This window comes from Scomber japonicus, chromosome 4 (genome assembly GCF_027409825.1).
Source record: "Scomber japonicus isolate fScoJap1 chromosome 4, fScoJap1.pri, whole genome shotgun sequence".
In the NCBI taxonomy this organism is placed as follows: domain Eukaryota; kingdom Metazoa; phylum Chordata; class Actinopteri; order Scombriformes; family Scombridae; genus Scomber; species Scomber japonicus.
In genome coordinates, this window is record NC_070581.1 from 12,032,545 (window position 1) to 12,055,661 (window position 23,117).

The 23,117-nt window shown below is 41.7% G+C and overlaps 2 protein-coding genes across 3 annotated transcripts in view; both read left to right on the plus strand.

Moving 5' to 3' along the window:
• celsr3 (cadherin, EGF LAG seven-pass G-type receptor 3) overlaps positions 1-5,190 on the plus strand; it is a 104,074-nt gene extending 98,884 nt beyond the window's left edge. The window contains exons 34-37 of the mRNA XM_053316886.1: positions 168-341; positions 2,033-2,227; positions 3,648-4,719; positions 5,163-5,190. Coding sequence (XP_053172861.1) covers positions 168-341; positions 2,033-2,227; positions 3,648-4,719; positions 5,163-5,190 — 1,469 coding nt within the window. The remainder of the gene's footprint in view (positions 1-167; positions 342-2,032; positions 2,228-3,647; positions 4,720-5,162) is intronic.
• Positions 5,191-14,578: 9,388 nt separating this feature from the next.
• Positions 14,579-21,780, plus strand: wdr6 (WD repeat domain 6). Of its 2 annotated transcripts, none has more exons than XM_053316888.1 (7): positions 14,579-14,615; positions 14,935-15,046; positions 15,955-16,119; positions 16,212-18,996; positions 19,964-20,041; positions 20,276-20,392; positions 20,766-21,780. In XM_053316888.1, exons 2-7 carry the CDS (start codon positions 14,977-14,979, stop codon positions 21,697-21,699), a joined length of 4,149 nt encoding a protein of 1,382 aa, XP_053172863.1. In that variant the 5' UTR covers positions 14,579-14,615; positions 14,935-14,976; the 3' UTR covers positions 21,700-21,780. The 2 variants fall into 2 exon arrangements, with proteins under 2 accessions (XP_053172863.1, XP_053172862.1); XM_053316887.1 differs by having other exon boundaries at positions 14,587-14,691.
• Positions 21,781-23,117: the final 1,337 nt, after the last annotated feature.

Sequence of the window (23,117 nt, forward strand, 5' to 3'; positions counted from 1 at the left end):
CTGTATTAGGTCCTTATTACTCTTTGTCCGTGTGAATTTAACCAAAGGTCAAGCACATGCCTACAACAGCCCATGGAGAATTATAATCTCCCTCTTGATTATTTTTATTCTTTCTCTCACTTGTTTCCCCTCTCTTTCTCCCACTGTATTTGCCTCTCTCCTTCCAGGTGAGGACTCAGACTCAGACTCAGACCTCTCCATGGAGGAGGAGCGTAGTCTCTCCATTCCTTCCTCTGAGAGTGAGGACAATGTCCGCCTCCGTGGACGTATCCAGAGGCGCTTCAAACGCTCCAATCACAGCGAGCGTCTGCTCACTGAGCCGACCCACAATGGTACCAAAGGTAGGTCACCACTTTAGCAGTTATCAAAATATTATCCTAACATTTCCCCCTTTTTGCTTTTCGAGGCATTTCTTCTTAAAGTTAAAAGCCAGTAATGATCAAGTGTTGGGTGAGAGGCAGGGTGCACCTGTCTAGGTCTCTAGGCTATCACAGAGCTAACATTTTTAAACAATCAATCATTCACAATCATATATGGTATACCTGGATACCTCTGGGTAATAGAGAGTTGCCTGCCAATCTAGCCTGCATGCCCTTGAACCAGGTGAGGAAACCCATACAAGCCCTGGGAGAACATACCGACATCACACAGAAAGGTCACAGTTGACCAGTAGAGTCAAACAATTAGCAGAAAAGTGCACTCTTTTATCTCAGACACAAAAGACACACACAGCAAGAGGGAATGTCAGTACCAGACAGATTAATCAATAACTTCTTTTTTTTCTGATGCACATGCAAAGCATGCATAATATTTACGCACTTGAAAGTATGTGATATAAATGTCATGCATATACAGTGTTCAAAGGCATGCACAAATCTATAAATCCATATAAGTAATTAATTCCTAGCATAATAAGCCATCTGGATCACATGAACTCTATTCAGAGTGAAATATGGACCAGAGCTGTCAGTTTAATGGAGGTGGACAGGATCCAGATGGCCGGTACAGTCCAATCAATTCATCAATGCAGTCAAACTGAAGGGCCAGAGAGGAAGTAGAAGAAGTACTTTATTGATCCCAGTAGGGAAATTGATCCTCTGCATTTGACCAATCCTATATGCGCACACCAAGAGCAGTGGGCAGCCGCAGCGCAGTGCCCATGACCATCTTCAGTTCTGAGTACTGACAGGAGTGTTAACCGTATCATACAGTACATGTCTTTGATGAGCAGTGCTGAGAGATGTGGGCTTTTTAATGAAAGGTCACATCTTTTTGAAAATGGCTCGCTGTTTTTCATGACGAATTCTTAAACTAAATTAACAAATCTAAGACACTAATGATCATGTTTTAATAGAAATATGGTTGAATGATAGATCTCACCACTTTATAATGGGATTTTCCAAATTATGCCCAAAGTGCTGAGGATGTCACATATGAGAGCAAACAAACATGCTCCACCATCATATATTCATCTGTGAAATTTCATACATGAACCACTTTGTAAACACTGATGTTTGCCTGTTCACAGGATTTCCATTAGTTTGATATATTCTCTTCACCTATGATATTTTTAATTTGCCCATGATGACATATTGTAATGAACATATGCTATTAGTCTGCTAACACCTGCTATTTGGTACAGACATCTGTTTTGTGTGTCACGATGCACATACTGTACGGCTACAAAATCTATTCAGAACACAATGCTTGATGTCAATTTAAAAAGATGAATATGAGGCATAAAATATGTTGGCTCCTTTTCATAACTGCTATTTACTGGCTTCATGATCAATTACTTTCAGTTAGTCCTGACAGTAATAATAGTAATTTTGTCCACTTCCCAACACGTCTACTTTTTCATATCTTTATCACAAGTTTAAGGAGCTTTTTCTTTTAGCTTTATAGCACTTGTGTCATGAGTTACTTGACATGAAAACATCTAGAGTATGTTGGGAAAGTTCTTAGATTTCACTTCATCGATTGTTACTGAAAATCACAACCCGGACATGTTTGTTCTCTCTGTGTGTGACAGATCTAGATGGAAATGACCTTCTGTCTTACTGGCCAGCATTGGAGGAGTGTGAGACACACACCCTTCAAAAGTGGGGCTCAGAGCGCCCCCTGGGGGCAGATTACAGCAAGGATGCTGCCAACAACAACCAACCTGATGCAGCGCTGACTAGTGGGGATGAGAGCGGCCTCACCCAGCCACACAGGCACCGCAAGGGTGAGAAGGCACACATATAAATAACATAGGACAAGGACAAATTGGCATTTTGGATTTGCTTTTGATATTTTTCTAATATTTGGCTTCTCCTTCCTGTCAGTATAATGAGGAATCAGGTCAAATTTTTTTTTTTTTAAACTTGCCCATTGCTTATAAATTACATCTTAATTAAGACAATATGAAACTTACCTTTTAAAAGATACGATGACAAACGTACAAAAATGATGTCTACAAATTCTAAATCATTGTAGTTAAAACAATGATCAACAGATGGGTACCTACAGTATTTTTTCTTCTTTCTGGTTGCTATAAATATCCACTTATAATACGTATAATATGATTGTTACATTTGTGTCTTTGAGGGTTCAGTTTTTGATCATGCTTCTCTGGAACTCAGTGTCTGGCATATACAAATCTTCTTTATTGTTGAACAAAAAAATCTGCGGATATGCTGATGACTGATGCAGCCTCGCTCATCAGGATTAAAATGGGGCATTTTGCCAGCAGGAAGATGGAGGAGATGTCAGCTGTGTGGGCTGATTGAGCCAAGCATCATTCAAAACTCAGTAATAACTGAGACTTATCTGCTATATGCACAGATTATCTGTTCAACATTTTAATTATTTCAATACACCCTTGATATGACCTAGCGGTGACCCTCTCCCATTGAATTTATCCAGATCCTTTTTGTTTATTTTGTTTGGTTTTTTTTTCAAGTTATGATTGTTTACCTCCACACAGCACTCCAGGGCTGGGATCAGCTGGAGTCAGCAGTGCAGGCAGAGCAGATTTGGAGTGGCCCCGTACATAAAAATAACTGAAACAACACAGCATGGCGCTTCCGTCAAGGTCTAAATCTGGCCCTAAAAGCATTGGTGACACTATATGTCTACTCAGAATACATACATACAAAATTGGCGTGTGCCGAGGTGCGACACACATACAAAGACGCTCTGAGTGACTAAGAAAAGCAGGCAAAGTTCACTCATGTTGCCTGAAAGCATGAGTGACATTTTAGGGCACAAAAGCAAGAGGCCACACTTCAACAGCATACAGTATGTATTTGAGTTGCATGATTTATTTTTAAGTCTCCTTCAGGACATCCAGATTACTCAGACCCAAGATGGTATTTTGATTCATAAAATGTTAACAGTACATGTAGAAAGGCCCAGAAATGTCATTAATAATTCCAAAACATGTCTTTCTCCTGCTCTTACGCTTTTCTTTTTCTTCTTCTTCTTCTTTATTTTCTCATCATTCCCTTCTTTCATCATCACTCTACTTCTACCTCCTGCTTTTCCGTCCTCACCTTCAACCCCTGTATCCCTCTGCACTTTTATACTCCTGTCCTGTTAATGGAATTTCATCCCTTATATAAGTTTCTACTCTCCTTCTGACGTTTCTTATTCTCTCCTCCCAGGTATCCTGAAGAATCGACTTGGCTGCCCCCCAGCACTCCAGGGTCTTTCCACCGTGGGCCGGAACCCTAGTGAGCTCAACTGGTACCGCACCTCTACTCTGGGTCACCGAGGAGTTCCTGCGGCCTCTTATGGTCGCATGTACTCTGCCACGGCTGGTGCAGGTGGAGGTACAGGCTCTCTCTCTCAGCCAGGTTCCCGCTACTCCTCCAGGGAACATCTGGACTCGCTGGCCCGAAGGCAGCTGTCCCGGGATCCTCTAGGGAGGCAAACAGTTGGGGGGTCGAGGGACCGGCTAGACTCCCGGGGTTCCAGGGACAACCTGGATCTCTTACCCAGGAGGAGAGAGCTGGGGCTGGGGCAGGGAACAGGGCTTGGGGGTCTAGGGCTGGATCACCAGCGAGCCTCATCATCCAGGGAGAACTTGGCAGGATCCAGGGACAGACTGGACAACCACCACACGGGCAGCGTCCACGCCTCGAGGGAGGACTTGAGCGGAAATGGGGGAGCTGTCGGAGCAGGAATGGAGGGATACCTCAGCGGATCCAGGTCGCAGCTGAACACGCTAACTCGACGGCAGGCCTCATCCCGGGAGCACTTAGGGGGAGCGCTGATGAGCAGCAGATCGCGAGAACAGCTGGAGACCAACGGAGTCGGAGCCCAGGCCCAGCCATGTCGGGAGTGGCTACGCACTCTGCCTCCCCGCCAGCCCTCGCACCCCGAGCAGCCTCCCTCCTCCTCCCCTCCTCCGCCGATCTCCGAGGAGCCCCAGCAAGAGCAGCTCCCTCCTTCGGCTCACGTTAGAGGACGGCTGGACTCCGCACCCCCATGTAGGTACCCCGGTCAGACTGTCCCCCAGGTCGTAGGTTCAAATCCAAACCCTCTGGGCCGACAACCGTCCAGTGAACACCTGGATATTTTGTCCTCCATCCTGGCATCCTTCAGTTCCACTGTCCTCACTCCTCCCCCCGCTGCCTCTAACCCTGGTCCTAATGGCTCCGCCCAGGGACCTTCACCCTCCCCATCCCAGTCTGCCACGTCCCACAGCATATCTGAAGTCTCCCCTGACTCGGAGTAAGTCTTCACTAACTTTCATCCTGTTCCTTTCTTCCCATAGTATTTTACATATTTAACTTCTCCTTATCTTGGACTTTCACTTTCCTGCATCTCCCCCCTTTCATCTTCCTCAGACTGATTTCCTCTTCCTCAGCAGTTTCATGGAGATCATCTCCACTCCAACTCTTATACTGTTCCTTCACTATGTTTTCTGTCCTGTTTTTCAACTCATTTCCCTCAGTTCCACTTTCTACCTTTTAAGCTTCTTTACATTTTGTCCCTTGTGTGTTAGTCTCTTATTTCTGTCTTCTAGCTCTGTCTACTTTGTCTCTCTTTTGACTTTTTGGTTCTAACAGCTCAATTACATTTTGCTCCTGTATTTTCATTGTCATTGTGGAACAAAATAAGTGGAGAAAATGTATACAGTTATTGATGATTTGTTTTCCTTTCCTTTACCTCAGAGCCAACAGAAGTGAAGGACAGTCTTGATGATAGCTTCCATCTCCCTTTTATGCATTGTGACATTGCTTGGGGCACCTTGGACAAGTTCAAAGGTCATGGATCATCCTGCACCACTGGGGCACCCTGGGATATCAGAGGACTAGAAGAAAACTTGGGACAGAGGAGACAGAAAGATGGATAGAAAGTAAGGCAAAGAGAACATTCACTGAGGATGCGAGTGGGCGGGTTGTACTGTATAAATTAAGTTTTTCGAGACCCACCGCCTACAATAATCTTTGACGGTTCTTTGGACGATGACTCAACCACCTTGACTACCTAAAAACTGTTCAAGACAAACACAAACTCCTCAGATTTCAAACACAAAAGTTGGCCTGATCCAGTTAAGATCCGTCTAAAAGAAGAAAAAAAAAGAAAAGACTGTAAATAACATTTTTATACATTTTGTATCTTTTTCATAGGAGATGAAGAGGAAATCTCTTGTGATGTTTTCTTTCTTTTTTTTTAATGATTGTGTCCGTGTGAGGTTGTGCGCAAGGTTGATGCGAGTGCAGTCTTGTTCGTTGCTGAGGGAGAGATTTCCCCCACTAAGAAAAAAAAAATCCCCAAATTTCTCCCCGAAAACCATTTTCCTCAGAAACTTTTCCTCATGCCCATCAACTTTGTGTACAGCGACAGGGGGTCCGGCAATAGTATCTGATGAGATTATCGAAAACCACGAGACGTGGTTGAAGGGAAAATATCAAAATAGCCAGAAGTGATTGTAAATAGAGGAAGGGATTATTATAAGAGATTTTGATGGAACAAGATGATTGTGTGGAGAAAGATGTCCAACTGAAAGCTAAGATACAACACAAAGGTTCAGAGTTGATGGGTCAATTGTTAAAGCTAAGTCACAAGTGTCAAAGTATCACCTCTTTTAAGAGATTGTGCTGTTTTGTGATCCAAGTTCCGCTGTATATGAATGTGACCTTGTCATCTGTCCGTGTATCTTTGTACCTGGTGCTGTCTGACCCAGACCATATCAGTCGATTGATATTACAAGACCATATCTATAGTGTTCTGGAGACCTGGTGGGTGAGGGTAGATATCTGTCTGCCTCTCTCTGTGAGGCTGTATCATATAACAACCATTCTAAAGCCCTCATGGTGCTTTGTACTTTGATGCATCACGACTAAACCTGCCTCAAGAGACGCCACAGGAGCAAGCCGAACCTTTTCCGGCAGCATCCAGGAGACTCATTTATAAACACTTCTCATGCAAAACTTCTGTGCAAATTCAAGCCAAAGGGACAAACTGCTTCAAATCAGTACGAGACGTCAATGTTCTCCAGTTTTCTGGGATGGAAGAGAGTTGTGCAGGATATGAACGCTGTAGATGGAATTCCCAGTTTTGTTTCAATCATGATTTTTTTATTATTGTGCCATGGAAACAAGATTAAAGTGAGATATTGGTTGTGTCTGAAATGACTCTCTATTTACTATATAATGAAGTAGTACAAAAAGTAGTGTCCATGGCTTGTACACTACTTTCTGCGAACAATCCCACAATGCAATGCTCCATATTTTAAAGATGTGAAAACTACCATCACACAACTCTACAGCTAAAGGTGATGACACAAAATGACGATTAGTTAATGTCTGAACTCTTGATTTGCTGCTCACTATTGACTGAACTATTTGGTGTCTATTATATAGTGAGCAGTGAATGAGTGAATAAAGGATTGATTTCGGACACAACCATTGTTTTCATAAATGAGGCCATAAACCACTGTTAGCTATTTTATTTGGCTGCATATACTGGATGTATAAGCAAGTGGATGTTTGAGCTCATGTCTGTAGCACAAAAATCCCATGTTAGTTTTTTTTTTAATTGCAGGGTTGAACACAATTACTACAAAATATCCTAAAAAAGAAATGTCACAGAAAAGAGGCACCTGTTCTAAATCTGTCCACTCCTGACTTCACTTTCAGGCTTAAAATCATCCAATGTGAGCTGTCCTCAATGGAGAATTTCACAGCAGAACACATTAATCCAGATTGTTTTCTTGTTTAGGTTGCATTAGAAAGACTCAAGCAAAATTCAGCGTAGCTTCTGCAGCAGCGATCCTGTTTGCAGAGGAGACGATGTCAGTTGTGACAGCGCTCAAGGCCTGTAAGTGGGTTTGAGATGCAGGTCTTTCCATCAGCAGCTGTTCCTTTCTCACAGCTGAGTTAAGGTAACAGCGCGAAGGCATTTGTAAGCAAAGGAGACAGACAGGCGGTCTCCACCAGCCTTCAGAGGGATTAAAGGATTGTGGATAATATAACTGCTTTTTTTTTTGTAGTGAAAAAAAATCGCTGTGGGTCGCATGAACTGAAGGCAAAGTGGAGTTTATTGCAAAAAATGTGTTGCCTGTTTGTCCTCAAGCAGAGAGCATTTGTAAAAACAGAAAAAAGAAGGAAGTGAATACAAAAACAAGAGGGCAGGGAGCTACAGATTGAAATAGAGCACAATGAGAATAAATCACGATTTACAAAACCAGACAAGGTTGGAAGGAGAACAAATTGGGTCAGAAACCATGACTGTGTGCAAAATGTGACCACAGGGATGAAGGCGTGGATGTTACTCATCGCAGAGAAAAAAAAGAAAAAATACACACAAATGGACAGAAATTCAGATAAGGGAAAAACACACACATCACACACACTCTCCCAGCTCTGACCGCTCGCTGTGCTGTCATTCTCATGTCTCCGGGATGTGACAAACAAAACCAGTTAACAATACTATTGCCAAAAACAAAAAAAGTGCTCCTGCAGGGGAACGCTAACCACAAGTCTCTTAAAGGGGTAGTACACCTAAAAAAAACACTTTTATTCCTTATCATTCTTTCATAAAGCTGCTCCGTTTGTTATTTCATGGATCCTTTTATCTTCAACTGACAGTACCTTTAACCTGTACAGACATGAGATTTATTTTATTTATCAATGATTTATTGACATGTTATTAATTGTTTATGTTGACATTTTGTACAAGAGGTTGTTGTTCATAAGCTTTTTTTTTTGTCCATATGTTCCTTTTTTATCCATATGTAATGTTTCTTATAATCGGAGTCTCTCACTGCAACAAATCCATGACAAGAAAAGAGGGGAATGTGAAGATAATTATGTCTCTTTTTACAACTGGAATTAAAACCTGATGCTAAGAAGATCCTTATGAGGACACTGAGCTTTTAAACATTTAAACGCTGGCATACATGCAATATATAAAGTGATTGAATTGGTTTTCTTTATCTAAGCATAGAGGTGAAATCTGACCAAACACATTTTATTTCCAATCCTTTGCGAGTACATTTATCTTCTCCTGACAACATATCTAGACATATCTTCACTGAACTTTTTTTTCTCCCCCCCGTCCACTTTTTGATGATTAACTGGTCATTTATCATCTTGTACACTCAACAGACAGCTGTCAGTGGCGATTAAATGACTCCATCTTCAAGGTTAATCTGGTTGGGACCAATAGGAGCCACACAAGCAAGGGGGGGTGGGGGGCAAAAAGACTGACACACAAGTTGTGATTTGCCCAGTCAGGGAAGAGGAGGAGGAATGGGCGATTGTCTTTGTTAGCTTGTGTGTTAATTATGGGATGCCTTCTTTCCCGCCGTCGGCAAGGGGACGGCGGCATGGAAACAGCTGTTCCCCTGTTACCGCGGAAACAAGAGAAATGTTTGACATTAAAAAAAAGACTTATTCCTACAAGGCTGTCTGTGTTTGTATTTATTCTGTGTGTGAGACAGAGACAAAGGTTTGCTCTTTCATATTCATGAGAACAGACATTTCCAGGTGCGAAAAGCCGAGCAGAGAAAACATCCTGACAGAGGGACACGGTTTTCTGGAAGCTTCTCTGACTTGTTTTGACTCTCAAAGTATTCTCTGTCACATTCAGAAGTGCCAGAGATGGTAAGCTGCCACCTTGATACATTCAGCTCAAGGCAAAAGCACCCAGCTGCTACCATCAGTCCTCAAATAAACCTGCAGAGGCTGAAACAAAAAAACTGATTTGTGCTCCAGTTTTTACCACGTCTTGATCTCAAGTCCATGAGAACATGCTGTTTCAATTAGTAAAATACAAAAGACATGTTTGCTCTCAAACATACAGATGAGGGACAGATTGAATTACAAATGAATCACTCTCATTTGTCTGCATTAAATGTGACGCTGGAGCCACAACTAGCTTAGTTTAGCTAAGACTGGAAGGACAGGGAAACAGCTAGCCTGTCTGTGTTCAAAGTCCAAAATAGTTAAAAGCACACACTCTACTACTCTATAACTGCTGTTTTTAATTTAGCATGTATTGAACAATGTACATTGAATAAATTTAATGTTTTAGGGATGTTGTAGATGTATTTTTGAGCTTTGGGGAGAGTCAAACTAGCTGTTTCCTCCCTGCTTTCAGTCTTAATACTAAGCTAGGCTAACTGCTTCTACCTCCAGCTCCACAAAGTGGTATTGATCCTCTTGTCTGAGTTTCAATAAGAGAGCCAAAATGCGTAGTTGTCAAAATGTGACAATTTATTTAAAGAAACAGAAGGCCCACCGCGAGCCTCAAGAGCAGCTTTATAGATCCTTGACATTGAGTCTCTTCTTGTTCTGCCCATAATCTTGTACAAACTCTTCTAAGAGAGTGGAGGCTGTTACAGTGCGTATTAATGCCCCTGGTTTTTTTTAATGGGTTCTTCAACAAAGGTCCACATATTTTTCTCTGTGCTAATCTTCCACTTTGTACTAAAAGCAGATCTCGAAGCAAACAAAACAAGCTAAAGCATACATATTGAGGCTAACATGCACAAGCTAAATGTTTTCATTTCTGTTTAAAAGTTTCGTCCATTTAGGAATGCCATTACTTCATCTGCAGATGTAATCTCAGTACATTCTTTAAAATAATGTCCTTACTAAAACAGACATTGACCTTTACAGAAGCTGTCACTTGTCTCACATAATCTTAAATGTCAAAGAAGATCATATGATTTTAGTGGAGCTACATAATGATAAAAAACATAAAACCGACTGATAATTATGATTTTGATCTTAATTCTTTCACATCGTTCAGAAGCATTTATACAAGATGAGCAAAGGAACTCATTACTGAGAATATATTGTTCAGTGAGATCAGAGAGTTAGAAATTTGGTAGTTCTTGTACCAGGTGGAAAAAAGTCCCTACTAGTTAGACTTAAAAATACTTGCTTTTGTACTTTTTAGTCTAATGGTACTTGATGACCTCAACAGAATCAAAGTCATCTAATTTATCTAGCACAAGTACTTTTCCCTGTTTGTATTAAAAAAAGCACAGCTGAAATGAGGCTACTTGCATTTGAGTACAAAAAAAAGTACAAAAATACTAACAGTTCCATGGTGTATGAACACAAAAACACAAGAATGAAACAAGCTTCTAAAATCAGTTCATCCTGTCGGAGCAGATGTTTTTTCATCTTCATCGCTGCTACTAGAGGAAGACGGCGGCACATCCTCGCCCATCTTCTTTAGCTTGGCCTTGTAGTAAGCCTTCTTCATCCTGAAGGCCTTCTCCTTCTGCTGCGTTGCTCTCCTCTTCTCCCTCATCAGCTCCTGCTCCCACGCCAGCACCTTCATCCTGTTCTCCCACTCCAGGATCTTCATCTGCTGCTGCTGCTCCAAAGCTTCTGTTCTGTGCTGATGCTCCAGCCTAGACAGGTCTATGGTGTCATGCTGAGCTGGGCGGCGGCCCACTTCCTCTGCCTCGCTGCCTGGCGGGAGGAGACGTTGGCTGATGAGCCTGGAGGTACCTAGAAAATTAAAAAAGGGTCAGTGAAGTGAAACTCATCTCAGACCTCAATTTATAAATGCATTAAGCTAGTAATGCCACTTTTGCCCCAAATCCTCCAACACTTCCACTATGTTGTTACATCACATGCACATAGGCAGATGCTCCAAACAACATACCACTGCTAATGTGTGTAGACTATTCAGAAAACACTACTATATAGTGATACAATTAAACTATATTAAAGACCACTCCAAAGAGACATGGTTTAATACATATAAAAATACTCTGCTTAGTATAATATATGTCTGATATAGTTTTTCATAATCCTTAAAATCACATCTACTCCTCCAGTACTGTTTACATAAGTTTCTCAATTGCATTTCATAGAACCACATTCTGTTAAGAGTCCAGACTGCCACTGATATTTGCCAACAGAAAGTTCATCTGCACATGTTTCTAGGCAACAAGTGCAGTGGCAGCTTGCAGAGCTTCATCTGTGGCTACCTGGTGCTGTGAAGTAGGAAGCAGGAAATGTCACATCTTGCAGCTCTGCATTGTGGGAGTTGGAGTTGGCCGTGGGGCTGTGATGCAGATCTGACCATTCGCTCCCTGTGATTCTGTCCAAGGCGTGACGCTGGAGGCAGATGGCCACTTGCTCCTTGCTGTCTTCAGCCTGAGGAGGAGACAACCAAGAGTGTTTTTGAAGTGACTCTTTCACACTGGTGAAACATCTGTCATCTCTAGCATTCAGTGTCTTAGTAGTCTATGAATATTAGCTGTTCACACTGAGCTTAATCTTTGGTTTAAATTCTGCTCATGTGAAATTCTGTTTTTAATAAATGAAAAAGCAAAATGATAACTTTGATATATTTACCTGATTATTTACCTGATTCACACTGCCATTTACATGCCCGGCAGCATTTATCATCATAAAGCCGCCTGCTAATAAGAAAAAAGAGAGGGTTAGGGTTAGGGAGAGAGAGAAGCAGACAGACAGGGAGGGACTGCAGGTTAATGAGTTAGGAAAATAATCAGAGGGCGCCTCCTTCTGGTGAAAGCAGGTACAACACATACACAAAGCTGCAACTAAACAAACACTTCAGCATGCATTGACTGCACCTTATAGCATTATCTTTTAAGCAATGAGGAAAGTCCACCAAGTCAGCCTCAAATTTACAGAGACAACAGCTTTCAAAACAATACTGTAAATCATTTAGAATCATTCCTACATTATTATAACTATACTACACTATACTATAATATTCAATCTGTTGTTTTTTTATTTAAAAGTTTAACAAATTGTTGTCACATGTTTGACTAACTGCACATGTTTTGGGCAGTAAGGGTGATAAAGTGAGATGGATTTCATTTCAGGCTCTCTAGGCAGCAAGTTTCCCCTCTGCTGAAGTGTCCTTGAGCAGGATGAATCCCATACAAAATTCCACCGCTGCAGTTTTTTTTCTTTTTCTGATCTCAGATTGCATCTTGAGAGGGGGAAGAGGAGTTTAGATTTCACCCTAGACTCTGAGTTAATCTTACTAATGAACATTAAACAAACCCAAAATACTTTAGAATTAAGCAGGGCTGTTCAAAGTTAAATATTAAAAAGAAATCTCAAATGTTATTTAAGGCAGTGAAACAGAGATAGCCTCTGTATTCTGCTGTAAATTAATAGCAATTTGTTTTTCCCCAAATTTGGATTAAGCCTTTTAAATACATCTGGAGGATTTAAATAGATAAATCCCCCCTTAAGATTTATGGATGCATTGATGCATTATGATATATTAAGAATTTATAAAAGGGTTTTCTACATGGATTAACAGTTTTATTGATTAAAATAAATACTTAAATCAATTGATTCTTCCTTTATTAAAAACCACTGGTCGTTTAAGGTATAAATTAATGAATGACAATTAATCAAATGATCCAATAAGCATTCCCTTAAAAGTACCTTACATTATTATGATGATTATTAAATGTAGGTTAATTGCATTATGAGGTAAAATAATAAATGAGGGCTTCAGTATTATAATGATGATGCATTATCAAAACAGCTGCTGATGAATCTGATTAATACTCCAGAGAGGAACACAGAGGCACATCAGTAGCCTGCAGATGTTCAACTAAAGATCCAACAACAAAACTTTCCAACATTATATATACTTATTATAGTATATATATTATATTACACTACGATATGTTTTTATTGTTGCCATACATAAATCTAAACATACACAGAGAGTACATGACAGTTTGAAACCTGAAACTGATGTTCAAATACTCACACATTCCCACTGCTGTGACCAAATACACACATACACACACTCACACACACATACACCAGCAGAATGAACCACAACGACTCCATTAGAATCACATGCACTGAGCTACTTCTCCGTTTAACCTGTGTTTTGAAGTGAAGCTAGGCTACCTTCCACCAGCTTGCGGACCGCTGCTTTGTGGCCAGCTCCCCCTGCGTGGCTGGTGAGAGCAGCCTCGCCCATGGTCTGAAGTTTGATTGATTTACAACAGGCCCTGCATCGGGCGAAGTGAATATCTTGGATGTCCTTAACCAGCCACTGCTTATAAATGTCCTTAGAGAGCCAGGAGTCTTGAAATTTACATTTTCCAGGCATAGTCAGCTGTGAAGTTGACTGGACCGCTTCTTCACAGCCAGCCGCAACCTCTTACCTCCTGACGCGTTCAAGGTCTGCTCAAAAGCTCCGGTGGTCTGACTTTGTACCACTGCGCAAATGGTTTGAAATGAGTTTACTATATTTTCTTATGAAACAAATTGACATCCTCCCAGTCACTTCTAACATAAAAGACTGAACTGGAATAACATGTGGATTTTGTGAGAAGGATACTGAAACTGTAGAACATATTTTCTTCAAATATGAATATGTGCAAGAAATACTGGCTTTTACAGTACAGCTGCTTCAATCTTTAGATGTGATGTTGATTAAAGCTCGAGTACTTGTGAAAGAGAAAAAACTTGCATTGTCTGGTAAACAACGTGATTTTATTGGGTAAACACTTTATTCATAGATGTAAATCTCCTCAGTGCATGACAGACAGAAACAACCTGATTTTTTTTCTTTTATTTGACCTGTTTGTGCTGTTTGAATATAATCATCTCTCTTAGTTAACTTTAATTCAATAGTTAAAAATGTTTTTAAATATTTTTTGTGTCATTTGTTTGTCTTTAGTAAGCCTACTGTTTCGACGCAAATACACATTTTACATTACTGAAATATGCCATAAAGGTTTGCTTTTCGGTGTTCTTTTTTTTAACAATAAAAACAAAGCAAAAACTTCTTAAATAAATTATAGAAACAACGTTAAGGTTAACGCAGCATTGGTGTATTGAGCTACTTCATATGACATCTTGTGCTTTACTTAAATATCCCAGAGCATATGAGATAATCTGTAGAAACAGCATGGTTGCATCTGCTGCTGTGGTTGAATAATCTATCCAAAACAGTCCATCATTAATTGTAAAACATGTCCAACGTGATATTTATTATAACCGAAGACACTTAAACGCAGCACAACTCAACGGCGCTCTGTCACGTGTATCGTTTCTCGTTCTAACCAATCAGCGTCCAGGAAGTCAGCAGCGTGTGCTGATTGGTTTGAACGCGGCAGAGCAGAAACACACGAGGACTAGGTGAAGGATCGTAGATGAAAATAAAGATGTTTTAAAGCAGATTTGACACACCCTTATGTGGCTTCTGAGGCATTTTGTAAGTGAATCACGTCACGGACTCGTTATTTACCTAAAAAACTTGCTTTCCTGGGGTTGCAGCCACTCAGAAGCATGATATATGTCCTTGTTGTTAGCTGTGTTGGCTAAGTGAAAAGCTAACTAGTGGTGACTGTACTCAGCACATACTTCTGACACCGACCATGCTTGCTTTATATAATATTTTCTGACTCTACCATCTGTTTTTTTTTTAAAAGCTTGTGTTTTACTTGCTGTGTTTCAGACACCATTGATGATGTATCCTCACTAAAAAAGTCATTAAGAGATGGAGACAGCAGCTCTGGTAGCTCCTGTCACAGCTCTTGAGTTCCTTCAGGATGCATTTCTGCTGTCAGGTAGGCAGAAATGTTCAGACAATCAACATACAAGTCATTCATTCAATGATGCACTGATACTGCTGTTCACTGACACAGAGACAGCTGTTTTCCTGTCCATATTGGTCAATATTGATGTATTCAGGGTCACTTCTATTTTGCTTTTTTTTAAATTTTTGTTATATGTAAATGTAAAAAGGTTGCTCCTCTCCCCTTTCACTTGTTTTGTGTGGTTATTTTGAGTCAATATTTCCATTCATTTGTTGGTTAAGGTTTTTAAATAATGGAATGCATTGGTTGATATGTGTGGTTTATCTTTGTTTACAGGTTTATGGTCTGTTAAAAGGCTCAGCCCACTTTTCATATATTCTTTCAGTTGTTCTGCCTGTGTTGTTGGGGGTAGATCAGCTGCTCAGTCAGGGATAGTGTCACAGGTTTCCATCATTAGGTCCTCTTTTAACAATGGGGGATTGTTGAGGTTTGGGAAGATAGGTAAAACTGTTCTGAAGTCAATTACATTTGATTTAACGTTATGCACATATGAACTGTTGTTTTCTGTATGCTGTGAAAGCCTAGTGTCTGTAGATCAACCCCCACACTCATGTTAGCAAGTGATAGGTTCCAGTTAGATGAGGCTGAGAGGGTAAAATATCACAGGGAGTAGGGTAGAGAGTCTGTGACAGTGACAGTGAGGCTGCAGATTTTATTTGTTTGTTTGTTTTTTATGTCCCAGATTTTCATTTTTGTCTGTTTCATTCATATTTTTGTAAATAAATATCACAGTTTTGTGCACATTCTCCTGCTGCCAACCTACTTCTTTGACATCCCTTTAGAAGTTTATATTGCTAAATGACCTCTGCCCTTCACTACAGTAAACTTAAAAACTTCATAAAGAATTGCACAACCCACATGTCCTCCTTTTCTGGCAGGTGAGGGTCCAGTCTTGACAGTGTACAGTCTCCAGCCTCATCCAAAAGCCTGTGCCTCACTGAGCGTGCTCCAACACTACAGAATCCACGGGATAAGACCAAGACACTCATCAGCTTTCCAACCGCACAGCTCTGTCACAGGATCTTACGGGAAGAAGAAAGATGGTTCGATTTTCAAATTTTTAAATTCATTTTCTCTCATTTTTTAAAGGAGTTTGTTTTTTTCACACAGTCCCCTCTCATCTTTTAATCTCCAGGTCTGAGCACCACTGTAGAGCCCAGCTTCTGTGACCTAGCAGTGTTTGGAGGCAAGGCTGTAAGGCTGGTGAGGCTCCATGATGGAGAGCATCTGCGCTTGGAGATCCTGGGTCCTCTCATGGAGCTAAAGGACTGGGCCCTGGATGTCCGTTGGCTCTCTGGGGACAAACACTCACTTCTCTGTGTGGCTGTAGCCCACAACAGTGTTCTTCTCCTGGATGTCAGTACAGGAAATGCCCTGGTTCAGCGCTCCTGTTTGGAGGGGTGTCTACTATACTCTGCCCTGCTTCTAGTACATGAATCTTGGGAGGACACCGTCTTTGTTGGAGGGACTGTTTTCAACCAGCTGATTGTCTGGAAGCCTGGAGGAGGAGGAGAAAGTAGTGATTCTGACCACAAAGCTCCAGTTGAAAGGCGTCTACTGGGCCACAGCGGGGTTATCTTCAACATCTCCTACCTACAGGAGAAAGGATGGCTTGCTTCAGCCTCTGATGATCGCAGCGTAAGGGTGTGGGGTGTTGGTGCTTTAGGGGGTCCTGAGGGGGATTGTGGGGACTTGAACCCGGCTTGTTTACAGGTCCTATATGGACACCAGGCTAGGGTATTCTCTGTGCGTCTCTCCCCAGGGAAAGTATTCAGCGCTGGGGAAGATGGGGCCTGTTTAGTTTGGGACTGTGCCAAAGGTGGGAACGTGGTTCGCAGACTGAAGGGACACCGAGCAGGGGGGGTTCGTGCACTGGCGATCAGTGAGGGAACAGGAGACGAAGCAACCCGAGAGAGATGGGTGGCTACAGGGGGAGCGGATGGTGGGGTGAGGTTGTGGAGGGTGGATGAGAGTGAGGAAAGAAAGGAGACCATGGAGGACACAGAGACAAAGAAGCTAACTGATCTTAAATTTACCGGCCAAGGTATGCCTAAAGTGGTTTGTATAGCAGGAGGAGAAGATAAAAACACAGGCTGGAGCCAGTGCAAGATTGTGGTTTGCACCGATCATGGAATAGTTTACCAATACAGTGATGGGCAGTGGGAGATGGTGTGGCAAGGGTCTCCTGAGTTTCAGTCCTATTGTGTGATGGAAACAGTAGCAATCAGTGTGAAAGACTCAACTGTTAAAGCGAATTTGTGTGCTGTGGGAAACCTCAGTGGGTCCATCCAGGTCTTCCCCATCTCTCATCCTCAATCTGGAATCCTTCTCACAGCTGGATCAGGAAAGATTCACAGTCTTATCTGGCAAGAGGGAGGAAAAAGCATGTATTTGCTAGCATCAGGCGCTGAAGGACTTGTTTATCGCTGGCGTATAGAGGTGATATTAAGTGAAAGCTGTTCGTTGTCACTTAGCGTAAATCCCCTTCCTTCATTCCTCCTTCCCCCCTGCGCCAAACGCTGGTTGACAACTTCAGTGTACCTCCACTCCACGTCAGAGGGCTCGCTGTGGGTGTGCGGGGACAGGAGAGGCTCCCTGCTTTTGTTTCAGGAAGGAGGAAAAAGTGAAAAAGAGAAGGGGGACCAGGGAGAAACTGATGAAGGTTTTCTGAAACAAACTGAGGAAAATGGCAGCAGTGGAGACAGAAAAAGTGAAGTTACTGACCTAACTTTGGAGCCACTGAGCTGCTTGTTCGGGGTGCACGGAAAACAGGGTGTAACCTCAGTGTATGAATACCAGGGACTGCTCTACAGCACTGGGAGGGACGGCTGTGTGAGGGTCTTTAGAGTGCATCCAACATCACCAGAAAAAGGTGAAGAAAGTAGAAAAAATTGCAACGGAGGGAGCACAGAGAACAGGGGAGGGCTTCAGCTGGAGGTTCTAAGAGTCCAGCGGGCCTGCAAGGGGATGGAGTGGCTGGAGAGGGTTTTGATTCTGAAACCTGAAATCCCTGAGGAAGAGGAGGAGGAGGAGGAGGAGGTCACAGATGAATGTGAGAATCAATATAAGGCAAAGCAACACAATTCAACAGAAAAGCTGGAAGTTACTTTAGAAGAGAGTTTTAGAGGTGAAGTACAGATGGGGAACAAGGGAAGAGAAGCCAGGTTTGCCATCCTCGGCTTCCACGCTGTCCATTTTGTGGTATGGGACCCAGTGAAGCAGGAGAGACTGTTGGCGGTGCCTTGTGGTGGGGGCCATCGCTCTTGGAGTCTCTGGCCGATCCACAAAGGGATTTGGCAGGGATATGGAGCCCTGGTCTTCATCAGGCAGGGGGCTGTACTGGCTTCCCAACCCCCTGGAGAGGCACTGAACTTGGCTGGGAGTGCAGGAAGGACTGGAGGATTGTGTCTGAGAGAGGGTGTCCATGGGAGGGGGATTGGGTGTGTATGCAGGCTGGGGAGGATAAGGGGGACCAGGAATGACATTGAAACAGGGATGACAGAAAATCTGAGTGAAGCTGAGGGAAGGGATAGATTTAAAGATGAAGTAAGGGGGATGGAGAGAGACGTGGACCAATGGGAGATAGTGGTAACAGGTGGAGAGGACACTAGCTTAACTCTCCTGGCGGTACATCCTAACTCCGGCAGTGTCAAAGTTCTCTCAGTTATTACCGACCACATCTCAAGCATCCGGACGGTGACAGCGGTAACGCGTGAAGCCCAATTGCATTCTCTCTCCGCCCTGCTCGTGTCAGCCGGTGGCCGTGCTCAAATGCAGTGTTACCGTCTGGTGATCAGCTGCGACAGCCACAGACTGGCTCCTTCCTGTCAGGTGATCCAGGTGGCCAGTCACCGATTGGATGAACAGTGGGAGCGGAGGCGGAATCGACACAAGACAGTGAAAATGGACCCTGAAACAAGGCAAGTTAATGGTTACAGTGGAGGAGAGGAATGAAAAAGATTATATGTCACTTAGAGGTGGGAATCACCAGAGGCTCCACGATATGATATTTAGGGCTGGGCGATATGGACACAATTAAATATCACGATATTTTAGACCAAATACCTCAATATTGATATTGCAAAAATATTAGAGAGATGACTTTCACTAAATATTTATACTATGACATTTTTGATAAATAATCATCAGTAATGTGGATATAATGACAAAGTGGGTAAAAGGTCATTAACAGAACAGCTAGAAAAGTTTGGTAAATTCAGAAAATTATATATTTTACTGTAATGCAGCATTTAATACCAGGAAAAGACACCTCTGATGACATATCACAATATTACAATATCCAAAATCTAAGACGATATATAGTCTCATATCACGATATCGATATAATATCAATATATTGCCCAGCCCCTAATGATATCACAATACTTTTGTCACGACATTGATATTGTGATTTTAAATATATTGCGATATATAGCAATTCATTACCTTTTTTCACCTGCAAATTATGTCCCCAAAGGAAAAAAAAACTTAAATTTTCATTTGCAATTCCTATAATAAAAATTTGATACTTGGCGTCCGTGTATCGATACAATATTGGCATGCAAAATATTGCAATACTATGCTGTATTGAGTTTTTCCCCGACCCCTAATGCCACCCCATCATCTTCATTATTTATGCCTAATATCTATCTACATGGAGAGGCTTTTTCTTGCATCGCTTCCTTCTTTTCTCTCTTCTAATCTTTATCCTTTACTCTAGTTTCCATCTATATTAAGAAAAGAATACATTCTCAAACAGAATACATTCTCAAACAGAATACATTCTCAAACAAGCCTTTTTCAGTTGAAGCACAATTCACTCTTTACTTTCCTCCTTTTAAACCTACCTTTGACCCAGTCTTACCTGCTGTGCCTGTGTGTTTTCAGGTACATGTCTGTAGCAGTGGTGGATGACAGAACTGACTGTGTTCTTCTGGCTCTGGCCTGCAGCGACGGAGCTGTCAGGTTAGTGTCTGTCATAGCATGTTTTCAAGAGCTAGAGAGAGAGAGAGAGCTGCAGCAATATAAAAACAGAAAGTGTTCCTAGTGTGTTAATGCTCTCAAATGAGTATTTTCTTCATAAAGTGGTAGCGTTGATGATTGTTACTGAATGAAAGAGGAAATTAAAATGTGTGGATAGCTTGAATGGGGCTTTAGATTTGAATTGTCCTTCATGTGTGACATTATTGTGTTTTCCAGATTGTTCTCAGTCAGTGAAGTTAAACATCAAATTGATTTGTTGTGGGAGACCTTTTACCACCAGCGCTGTGTGCTCAGTGTCGCCACCTGCAGCCTGGAAGATGGAAAAGGCAACAGGTGAGTTCATTATTAATAATGATAATAACAATAATAATAATAATAATAATAATATTACATTTATTTTATAGATACTTTACAGAATCAAAGACAAATTAAAACAATAAAACCTTACAGAATAAATGAAAGCATAATCAACAAAAGCAATGGAGGGATATTATATTTAATCTCTTATCAGACACCCCTTTTTGTGCACAAGCCCTAAAACAACAATAAAAATGTTACTGTTCGTCATCCTGGTCTCATTTGAATGGTAACTCTTTAAATTTACAGCCAAAAAGTCCAAATTAATATAAGTAATTTATATAAGTTTAACTTTTAGTTTCCAGCAGGAACATATGGAGAATACAGTGATGCTTCCCCTCTTTCTTAGGTATAAGCTGCTTTTCAGTGCTGCAACAGACGGGAAAATTGCAGTGTGGGATCTGACTGCAGCTTCTTCCTCATCGACCGATACTCCACCAATCCCCTGCCTCGAGATTCCCGCCCACCAGAGCGGCGTTAACTCACTGGCTGTTTGGGCAGAGAAACTGGGACAACAAGGGGGCGGTTGCCTGGTAACTGTTGCTAGCGGAGGGGATGATGGGCAGCTGACAGTGTCCACAATTAGGGTGCAGTACCCAGAAGATGGTAACACTGGGGGCAGCAGTGGGCTTTTGCAGATTTCTCAACAGAAACAACCCCAAAGCAATCTTCGTCCTCATCTCAACTCCCAGTTTCACATCCCGTTGGCCCACGCTTCCCCTCTGACAGCCCTGAAGCTCCTGAGCCCGGGACTCATGGTCTCCACTTCATCAGATCAGAGGGTTTGCCTGTGGAGTGTCTGCAGTAGCGGGATCAGCCACAGAGGGGCGCTGTACTCCCATGTTGCAGATGCTGCAGGACTGGCAGTGTGGGAGGGGCAGGCGACGCAGGGCGATGAAAAGAGGAAGTCATGGTTTGAGTCTGAGCAGGATATTGCAATTTGGGGAGGGAGAGGGTGTCAGATGGGATTAGAGGCGATGGGTAAGACAGTCGAGGGCAAGACAGGTGGGAGGTTCAGTGAAGATAAACAAACAGCTGATGAGGGGAGAGAACCTGATGAAGCAGTGAGTAAGACAGATGACCTCATTTGTAAGATATGTGATGAGAAGGAAGAAGAGACAGCGTCTGAGTGTAGAAATCCAACAGAGACTGACAGCAGGGGGACAGGAGGGAGGATTTTTAAGATTTCCTGTGAGAGAAGGAAGATGATAGAAAAGACAAGATGGGTGCTGGTATGCGGTCAAGGCTTCCAGCTGTTACAAGTCAGAAATACAGAGAGATGAGGACAGAAAGAAAAAAATGAATCACAGAGTTAAAGTGACTCAACATAAGTGGAATCAAAATATCCAAACCATAACTTTCTCAATGACTGATTATATGAATCTTTGAGTAATATTCTGTAATTGTAGCTTCATGTATTGATATAAACTGATTTTATTTTGGACATTTTTAATAAAGTTAAATTATTAATAATTGCGTTTGGGTGCAGTTGTTTATTACCTGTGTGGTTTAAGATTTAATTATAAAGCAAAAGCAAAATTAGAAATTCGATTTATGAAACAGACAACAGCTCCAAACAGGGACATTACCAACAAATCTGTGTTTAATCTCCCATGTGGAGTTATAGATTGGTTAAAATTTGTTTTGAAGTTCTAATCTATTAATCTTGAAAAAAAAAACTGTGCAGGAATACATTTCTCCCCGTAACAAAGCATCCAAAGCATTTGTTGCTCACCCAAGAAAAAATAAAAATGTTCACGGCTATTTGAGGAGAATATTAAAACAATCTCTGATGTGTTTGTGCCATCTGTGGCCTCCTTCAGGGAATAGCACCACATTGCATAAAGATGGCTGAAATGACAGGAGTTATTTTTAATACAGTATGTTACATGTCAGCCAGCCAGGAAAGAGCCTCGTACTTGAGGACAGCCTTGGCACTTCGTTGTTGGCAAGAACACCAAAAAGACACCAAATGTCTCCATGCAGAAAAATCCCAAATCAATAATGTTTTTGGGGAGATTTGTGGATACAAACAACCCCTGAGTTGCCAGTGTGCAGCTGATTTTTCCACTGTCATGACAGGCTTAAATCTTAAAATGAAAATGAAAAATGTATACAAACTGTTAGACGTCTGTGCCAGAATCTTTGCAGGAGTTGTTTAGAGAGTAATTAAGCCCTGCAGAGAGGGAAGAATCCCTGAGTAGACCTGATTAATCTTGTAAAAGAGTTATTTCCAAGCAGGGAGTCATGAGTAAATAAGAATGCATATTTCTGCTGCACAGAATTATGTTGAACAGTTTATCTTCTAATTGTATTCAAATGAAACCCTGAGAAGAAGTCACCCTGGTTGATGTGTTAATAACTAATGTAGCTTGTGCTTAGGGATCATTTCTCATTTGTGTGTCTCTGGCCACAGGGTTATGAAATAGTGTTTGATGACTAAAGCCTCAATTATCATGCACAAACAAGCCAAGAGTGTGCACTTTGAATGTGTGTTAGGTTAAAGGTGAGGATTTGTATAAGCGTGCCCACTTTTGCTGTGATTATGTTGTGTACATGTGTTCTGAAATGTTAATTCATCACAGTTAAAACCAATGTGTTGTAATATGAAATGCTCATTCTTCATATATTTGTGTGTGTATGTGTGTGTGTGTCTGCACATGTGAGTTTCTGTCTGGTATGTAAATGTCACTGTGATGAA